Raw genomic sequence first — 9817 nt, forward strand, 5'->3', positions numbered from 1 at the left:
AAAATGATGACAACCACACTTTACTGGCTGGAAGCCATCTTCCTTTGGGCTGATAGGTACTCAGCATCATAATGGCTATCACAATGGAAGTTGCTTTGGTGTTATTGCCACCTTGTGGTTTAAGTAGGTTACTGCTTTTAGTATGGGTAGACAGACACGTACTCTACATTCTAAATCTTGAATTCCATTTTCAAGCATCAGTAAAAATATAATCGTCTATAATAGCCTGTCTTTTTTTGGATCACTTTTAAAGGTGTACTATGCAGGATTTCCCTAAAAATACATGTAAACAAACTATAGACTTGTACAAAAAAGTGTGGTGATGTTTGTATCCAGACAGGAAAAGTCTGGATACAAACATCACCACAAAAAAAAAGCAAATATATCTAGAGAGTGACTAGAGATTTGTCACCTGAATTCTCTTTATTTCTTCTGTCTCATCTCCTCAACTTGTCCTAATATGTCTTCTTGTTATGATTCTTGTGATTTATTAGACCCAGCAGTCTTGCTCTAGTTCTTTTTCCTCTGTTCTCATTCTGCCTGCCATTCTCTTCTAATCATTATTCTTTCCTTCCCTCAGGCCACTTCTAAAAAGTAATAATAATGATGATGATACGACTCCTGAGTGGCCAAACTGTCTGACCCCAGTCTGCCTCTGTCCTAAAAACTCACACAATGCAACTACACCAGAGAGCTCTAGGACTCCATCTCTATTACCATAGGCATAGCATTCAATGTGGTTTATGTGACATATTACTTCCCTCCAGTTCCCTCCTCTTCTGTGCTGGATTTTAAAATTAAACTTGCTTTGCTTTCTGACCACAAAACATCTGTTGCGTCCTCTAATCTAATCAGGCAGGTCGGGCTGTTGGTCATAGTAAATCCAGGCCATCACTACTACATTTTCTGTGCTGTATAATAATAAACTATTACTGGAATTGCCCCTTTTCACCCAGATTGTAAATGATGCACCAAAATGCACCATTTAGTGGATAATTTAGTGTAAAAACAAGCAAAAATGGGTGAAGGGCCTTGAAGAGGTCTTATCACTTCAGTGAACCCACAAACTGTTGTCCCATTCACAAAACATACACACTTTTCTTGTATTTAAGCTTTATATCCAGTATTTACCGGCATAACTCATGAAGCACAGCTGCTATTGAAAATAAGCAAATTTTCCATGAATTTAGTTTGAACTAGATACAATGCTCTACCTACACAAAATACAGAACCAAAACCTGAGCGTAAACTGTGCAGCTTTAATTTGAGGGGAAGTTGTCAGTGTCTTCTTCCTCCAGACTTTATGATTGACAAACAAAATACAATGATGTTGAGATTTGGAGGCAAAAAACCTGCAACCATGGACCTGAATGGATATCAATCACTGTACATCACTTCACATCATTTATTAAAGTGAAAGCTTAACATATTGGAAGCAACAGTTGGTTTATAATCGTGTTAAGTGACTGCCAATTACTCCATGAAGGGAAATTATACAAGTTAGAGTGTCATTTGAGAGCAGGCCTCATTCCTTCAGTAGTTGCCTACGTGCCGTTAATGAAGGACGAAACATTAAGGAGACATTTAATAAATAGATGGATGCCTACGCGTCCTTATCTAATGTATAAATAAAAAAAAAGATCTTGGATTCTACACATAATGCCCTAAGACAAAACAAGACCATTAAACATTCAGTTTGAACTATATTGAGGAAAGGGAAGTCAAAACAGTTAATAAAAATGTAAAAAATACTTAGAGTAGCTCTATGCACCAATAAAACAATTAAGGAACATCTATTCTTGAAGTCTTTAAAAAAAAAAAAAAAACACGACCCATGAAAACAATGCTGGCTTGTGCAGCAATTATACTCTGGCGTTTGAGTAAGACTGATTAATGATGCAGTTTATTTTAAATTATACAAGTTGAAGACTACATATTTTGAGACGAGGCCTCATTGCTCAGTAGTTGACTACGTGCCTATGAATAATATCAAATCATTGAGGGGAAATTTAGGAAAGAGATGTTTGTGTACATTAAATGTAAAAATCAAAAGCCATCTTGGATTCTACACTGGATGCCACAAGAAACACAAGAAAAGTATGTGCTTGACATTTTAATAGCAAATACATTGTTGCACATAAAAATCAAATAGCTGCATTTGTCTTCAAAATAAGTAAAATTGCCAGTGATTTTATTGCAGAAAAATAGAAAAGCAACACTTACACAGTATTGCATTTAATGACTTTTAAACAGTAAAATCCAAACCCATAGCATATTTTAAGTCATACAAACTTGCACTTGTTTTAGAACATGGAATGATTTCTGCTTTAACAGGCCTCATGCATCAGCATTTACATTTTTAATTACTACTTTAACAGGCCACATGAGATCAGAATTTGTGGCTTAAATAACCTTGAGAACAGATGGTAACTTGTGAGAAAATCTGCAAATCTTTGTTTGAGAAGCTTGAAGCAACTTAATTTAACCAAAAAAAAGTCCTTGCAGATTCCTTCATACATTCATTAACTAGCAACTAGCAGTAATTAACTTTTGGCCTGTTGGCTTGTAGTCATGGCAATACAAAGAATTGTGCAGCATACTTAATTTATGACAGTGTCTTCAAAGGTTAATAGTAAATGGTTGATTTCTTCCGGACGGTAGAATACATGGAATATAACAAGATTTTTTAATTCAGCCATATTCAGTGGACAGTTTGTTGTTATAGGATTTTGATCATAGGAATCTCACAATAGCATAAATATTCAAAACATCTGGAAAAAAGTGCAGTTTGTTTATGTTCATAGTGGACAAAACTAGAAAAATCAATATTGCTCAAACAATATCAATAATGAGACATGTCAGTCAAAAATTCTGCTAGACTGACACAAACAAATGTCACCGTGGCAACATTAGCTGATTTTTTATTGTTTGATAGTTTTCTTGTACATTGTTTTAATTGAGAGTTATGATCTGATGCATTTTAATTATTCCTGCATGAGGCCAAATTAACATTTACTGTATACATTTAAAAAACAAAACATGTAGCTATCCTCCATACTCAGGTGTCAACAATCTCACGAGAATTTTATTTACACATTTACAAAGATGCAAATTTGTAAGTGGGTTCTTCCAGGGTTTATTCAACAAACCAAATAATTTAACTACCTGATGAAATGATGGAGGACGACAATGCAACACCACAGTGCACTGTCAGCATCCACATCACCATCTCTCCAGTCTTTGTACAAGAGGGCAGGTGGAGCTGGACTAGACTTAGAATTATTGAGGCACTGAGTTTGGCTTGGAGAATTTGAGGGGTGCTATGGGTATAAAACGAGCCATTAAAACTGAGACCGTTATTTTGTGTCCTTCAATGTCTGTCTCCACTTCCACAGCTCAGCAATAACCTAAAGAAAAAGAAAAACGGTTACTATGGTGGCCAAAGCAAGTTACAGACATTTTAAATACTTAATTAGATGAACAAAAACTAAAGCATTTAAAATTGTAATTTTAAAACTTGTACATTCGCTTTTCTGATCTGCTTGCAAAGAATTCACTGCATTTACTTTCACATAACTTCCCATGTGTGAGATTTTAAAATATTTCACTTTAGCGCCATCTAGTGGCAAGATCAGATATTGAAAACATTAAAGCAGCAAAAAATGGGCCATTTTAACCAGGATTTTTTTTTTTTTTTTTTTTTTTTAAAAGAAAAAAACAAAAAGCTTCCAAATGCCTGCTGTCATTGAACTGGTGATGTGCCACCAGCTGCAAGTAAGTCATTTGTAATAAAAGTAACTTAAGATATATTACAGCTTTTTGTAGTGTGAATGTGTAAAAAAAAATCCTGTATAAGTTCCCCATGGCCTAACTTAAATTCAATTGAGTAGATTGAAAACAACACATTTAAATATTAACTCAGGAATAAGAAGCATTAACAGAACATGTGTTCACGTTAACATGTTTTTCTCCAATTTATTCATCTTCATTCAAATGAAATCAAAGTTTCCTGTTTCCTGATCTATTTCCCAGTATAATTAAAGACTGTTTATGTATGATAAATGTTGGCAAGAACTGTAAACCTTTACTGTACCTTGGTATCTGAGACATTCTGACCATTCTTCAAAAAGTTCTCAAACTTGGGCTGGGCTTTAGGTAATGTCACTCCCTGTAGGATGGAAGAAAATACAATAAATTAGCACATTTAAATGTCTCATTATGCCACATACTACACTTTCAGGTAAAAAGGAAATTAATAGTGATAAATCAATGACTTGATATAAAAAAATAATAGGACATCCAACGACACCAACCTTCTTCACTGCCTCCATCATCTTGGCTTTAAGCTCAGGAAGAGTTAAAGGTGCTTTGGGAGTTGTTGGGGTTTTAGGTGACTTTTCACCCTTACCTTTAGGGGTCTTGTCCTAAAATGAAAATTACATTTAGATGATGTTTTTGTTTGTCTTACCATTTGGAGAAATTAAACTGAAGAGAAAGCTTTACAGGCATTTGGGAAAAGATTAATGTACTTACTACATGGAATAATGAAAAGGCAGACTGCCCACATGCTTCTCATTGATTAAAACGGGAAAATTGTATGGAAGACTGAATTGTTACCTGCTTTTTGGCTGGAGTACTGGGTTTTGGACTCTTGCCATTCTGAGCAGGGGTTTTGGGTTTGGTTGCCTTGGCCTGTTAAAAAATAAACAGCCGTTTGTGAGAAAGTTTAATTCAAATTTAATTCAGCTACAACTACCAAATCTGTATAAAATTGATGCTTACCTTAACAGGTGTCTCTTCCTCTTCGCTCTCCTCCTCCTCATCATCATCCTCCTCATCATCATCCCTAAAAAGAAAACAAAAAAGTTAATAGACTGAACCACCCAAATTGCAATATAACTTGACAAAAATACATGCACCATACATGCATACATTGTTGAAAAGCCACAATATCACAAGATCATACTCACTGTTCCAACACTGCACTGATTGCATAAAAAGTGTTTGTCTACCATAAACTAAGACTACATGAATACTTTGTGTTTTATCACCATTGCATGTGCTTTAACTTTGATTAAAAAATAAATAAATAAAAATAAATAAATAAATAAAAAAAAAGGCACGATACTCACTCATCCTCATCGTCGTCATCATCATCATCATCCTCTTCCACGTCCATTTTCATTTTTTTCTGTGGAGATAAAAATCGGGGTATGGTCATGAATTTTGAGTACAACATCATTATAATTAATAGCACCTTTAAAAACAGTGTTTAAATAAACACTACACAATAAACAGTGCAGGATGTTAAAACAAACCTGAGACTTGAGTGCGGGGGAGGTAGCAGGTCTTTTCTTTGATGTTCTGACATCTTCCTCCATTTCTTCGTCTTCATCATCATCATCTTCATCAAAAGACTGATCAGCCTCCATCACTTTGAAATAAATTTAGAAATGTTAGACTTTAAACACTACCACCAAGCGGATATGTTGTGCCAAACAAACTTACTAATGAGTAACCCCCACAAAAGACATTGAAAATAGACACACGTTTTTCTGACCAGTTTTAATATCTGTATGCTCTTATGACAAATACTCACTGACAAGGTGTTGCCCACTGATATGGATTGGACCAGCACCAGCCTTCAGACGGAAAACTGCTGGGGGTGTGATTGTGAACCCACCAAGACACACCTGCAAAATAATTCATTTTAATATTTTCAGTGCCAATATTGGCTAACTAAAAGGCCACCAAAACTTGACAGACTAAGACACTTTATTCATGCATTTGTGTGCAAGATTACTTACACTTGGCAGGGTGGACGGCTTAAGTGAGGCCATCACTGCCTTGATTTTTTGCCCCTCTGCGTCTTGTCCTTCCACCTCCACCATGTGTAGTTGGTCTTTTGTGCTGAGATCCACGCAGGCCTAGAGACAGCAAGGCAACCGTTGATGGTTAAATACATAACGAATTGATAAAATCTGAAAAGTTTTAATAAGTTACATGAACTATAAGCCCTCTGAGCTTAGATCTTAGGGTGCCTACCATCCTTAGGTCTAGCTGATGCTCAAATTCATCATCCTCAGGATTGAACACCACCTCCTTATCACCTTCCAGCACGCAGCCTGATAAAAAAAGATTTCAACAAAAACAATTTACAAAAATTGCCCCGACAAAGGCAGTTTGAGGGAAGAAAAAAAATGAGATTCAGATACAACATTAGTCATTTGTTCAAGTGTGGGGAATGACCTCATTGCAGGGCACTCTACCTCAAACACCCACAGGGGGGGGTACATTGGCATACATTGGTCACGCAGAGAATACAAAGTATATAAAGTCTGTGCATTCACTGATAATGATTTTTAAAAAAAATCAGTTATTAAAAATTAAGGTTATACATTCAAGCTGTCATAATATTGAAGAAATAGTTCATTTTTTTGTCTTTTACAATTCTGAGAGACTTAAGATTAAAATCACTTTTTGTCTGACCTCATGATTGTAATGTTCCTTAATTGTCAATCACGACAAATTGATCTAAAATACTTTCAAGAAAATCTGAGGTTTAAATTACCATTATATATATATATATATATATATATATATATATATATATATATATATATATATATATTTTAAATCTTAGCACTATAGAACAGAAACGCAATTTTACTGTACTTTTTCAGTAGTTAATAGTTTTTCAATAAGTAATATTAAAATAGCGAAATTACCAAATATCTGCCAGGGAGACATTTTTGAATGTGATACGCTATCCTTAATATGCTAAATATTGGGATTGTAGTATATTATTACAAATTTCCTTTGTGACTAAATCAAGTCAGACTATTTTTTCCTCAAGCCGAGTTAAACTTAGCAGAACAAGACAGTATTATCCGTCTGTAGTTCATGTTTGCTCTATAAATCGTAATGTCTTAAAATAGTTTTGATCCCACGAGGAGGAACAGGTCATCCCGGGTGATCGGACGGCGGCCGAGAGGTTTTCAAAGAAACACTCAGTAGAACCTAAAATGTTAGCCAAATATCACAACGACATTATTAACGCCAAAGGTCAGAAAAAAACATAACAATGTTAAATCTGAAAGCTTTAAACAAGTGAAAGGAAAACTGCAGCAGGGTCCGCATGTGTTTGAAACCACGTTGCGGTGGCTTTTCCCTTAGAGCTTTAAACTGTCATGTCAAAGTGTGGCTTAAAGTGTTCAGTTCATCAAAATGTGATGCAAGTGAAGCTGTTAAACAATTCCAACGTCTAGCGGAGAGAAAAAGCTGAAATATCAACATTGTTCATGAAACACGGGCGCCGCCATGTTAATAGTCAAACACGTGTATAGCTGAAACAGAGCGCGCTCTCCATCAACAGTCCTTTAATCCTCTATTACGACACAATAGCAAGTAACAATGCAATATATTCTATTTTATATGTTTAAGGATGACTTCACCTTCCATTATTGATGACCACACGCAGCTAAACGGCTATATTTAGTGGTTTCTTGTATGCGCTGGGAAACATGAGGACACGTAATGTTAAACACTTTGACATTATGTATACTTGCAGAAGTTGTCTCACCGTAAAGAAAGGTTTGTGGTGCCATTGGTTCCTCGTTTAACCCGTTCATCTTTGCTGGATCAAGCCGCTGACAACTCGCTGCTTGTCTACGCTGAGAGAAGGACCAACTGCTGCTGGTAACCACTAACTAACTAACGTGGTAGTCTGCTCTCTTCTTCACTGCTTGGTCAAAGCCAAAACGACACGTAGAAAAGAAACAGCGCCACCCGTTGGACCAATTCATGTAGAGCACACAGGAGAGCCATACTGCCCTACAAAGCAAAAAGGCAGTAACTTCAGAACTGAGAAAAATCCTGTAATCTAGCCGTTTAATAACTGTACAAACGAACCATTTTTCTCCAAAACGACACACATTTGAGATAAGATGTTTTGTCACATAACAAAGGATGCCTTGAAAGTCTTGAAAATGATAATAGTCACCCTGTTAAAATAATCGCCTAACTCAATTTTTTCAAGTTTTGCAGGAAACACAAAGAACTTCACCAAAGGTGTAACATTTGACATTAATGAAAATTTCACTCAAAAAGGATGTAACAAAGGATGGCTATTGGCATAGTAATGACACTGTGTGTTCATGATGTAACTTAAGATAAATAAATTACTTAGGCAATTTTTTTAACATGCCTTTGTGACTTAAGCAAGATATGGTAACACTTTATTTTGAAGGTGTCTACATAAGAGTCACACAAGCCTGTCAGAAACATGACATGACAAGTATCATGAGCATTAATGTTACTTCAAAGTGTCATTAATGTTCATGACACAGCTGTTAGAAATAATCTGTTATTCTGTCTCTGTGCATGGGGATCACTATCTGTGTGACGAAGGTCACTATCTATGCATAATTCACAAATTGTTTGTGCCCTCTCTCTCTGCTGACATGGATTAATCATTTAAGATGCTTTTGATACAATGATTTTGATCATGTGTTAATATTGGTTTAGAAACTGTGATTACTCTAAATACATTTATCCCAACTGCTTAAACTTAGTAAGATTCTATCATCACAAAAATATATATCGTATGCTTTGTATTTTATGTTCACATTGCAACATCTGTGTCTCCACTAATATCTCTGCAAGTCATAACAAGGCAGGAGGTTGTGTTGTGTTTGTTTTGGTACCAGGTCAGGACACAGACATGGTGTCCTGGGAAGAGGAGATTACGGTCTTCTCTGCTTGGTGACATGACGTGTCCCTATATTGATTAAAACTGACGAATGTTTTGAGATGTTCGAGAGGGACGCACCTTCTGGAGAGTTCTACCCACATGATTAGTAAAACATTGTAAGGTTATAAAAAAGGGTTCGAGGGACAGAAGGGGGGTCCAACCTCCATGAACTGACCAGCCTATGTCATGTCAGGGATGTGTAGATTGAACCCAGAGACTCTGTACTTCCTTGACGTATTGTAATAAAATGTAAAAACTAAGAACTTGGACTTCTCCTGCTCATCATTCACCATCAAATGATCTAGGCAGAGAATTGGTAAGAGGATTTACTGTTGGAGTCAGATAATTTAATTTTAAAGGTTTCCTTAATGCATTTCTCTAACACATCCCATGTCACTCTTATGTAGACACCTTCAAAATAAAGTGTTACCATATTGCTTAAGTCACAAAGGCATGTTCAAAAAATTGCCTAAGTCACATTTTATTTAGACTTAGGCATAATAAATCTGCTTAAGTTGACATAGACCATTATCTTAAAGGGCTAAAATCACATGATCTGATCAACTGAGGATGTAGGTGATTTTAGTAAAATCGATCAATTTGGATCAATCGATCAATCGATTTTAGTAAAATCAATCAATTTGGTAAAATCATTTGACCATAGGTGGCCGGCATCATGAGGAGATGATTTAGGCAAGAAAGACAATTTTGACAAAAAAATGCCTTGGCAATTTTTTTTTTAACAGTGTGACGAGAATTAATAACAGAGTTTTACATTTTGTACACAGGTGTATTTGTAAGTTTATCTTATATTCTAGCTCCATATGTAAATTTACATTTTATTTTAATTATCATTCATATATTTGTAACCAGTCAATCAAATTAAAAAATTACTTTATTTATCCCCGAGGGTAAATTCAGTTAGTCTTGTAGAATCTCTGTTAGAATGAGAGACGGATCTTTTGAATCTCTCCGTCCTGCAACAGGGAGAGAGGAGCCGTCCACTGCTGTTTTTTTGGTCCATAAAGGTTTTGTGTAGCGGATGATCTGGGTATTTCAGGATGG

General features: G+C 35.7%; 1 protein-coding gene across 1 annotated transcript; it reads right to left on the bottom strand.

The window, feature by feature from the left end:
- Positions 1-2100: 2100 nt before the first annotated feature.
- On the bottom strand, positions 2101-7744 carry npm1a (nucleophosmin 1a). Its single transcript, XM_059352231.1, has 11 exons — positions 7583-7744; positions 6046-6125; positions 5808-5927; positions 5600-5693; positions 5319-5434; positions 5133-5191; positions 4783-4846; positions 4618-4692; positions 4314-4424; positions 4094-4168; positions 2101-3407 (listed from the first exon to the last, which is right to left on the bottom strand). Exons 1-11 carry the CDS (start codon positions 7629-7631, stop codon positions 3357-3359), a joined length of 894 nt encoding a protein of 297 aa, XP_059208214.1. The 5' UTR covers positions 7632-7744; the 3' UTR covers positions 2101-3356.
- Positions 7745-9817: the final 2073 nt, after the last annotated feature.

Source organism: Centropristis striata, chromosome 15 (genome assembly GCF_030273125.1).
Source record: "Centropristis striata isolate RG_2023a ecotype Rhode Island chromosome 15, C.striata_1.0, whole genome shotgun sequence".
Taxonomy (NCBI): domain Eukaryota; kingdom Metazoa; phylum Chordata; class Actinopteri; order Perciformes; family Serranidae; genus Centropristis; species Centropristis striata.

What these genes read in the sequence shown, in the direction of transcription:
- npm1a (XM_059352231.1), bottom strand. Translation starts at nt 7,631, where the DNA reads ATGAACGGGTTAAACGAGGAACCAATGGCACCACAAACCTTTCTTTAC. An exon ending in ATCAGCTAGACCTAAGGATG is followed by an intron (nt 5,928 to 6,045) that starts GTAGGCACCCTA and finishes TGCTGTCTCTAG; the next exon opens with GCCTGCGTGGATCTCAGCAC. An exon ending in CAGTGGGCAACACCTTGTCA is followed by an intron (nt 5,435 to 5,599) that starts GTGAGTATTTGT and finishes TTTATTTCAAAG; the next exon opens with TGATGGAGGCTGATCAGTCT.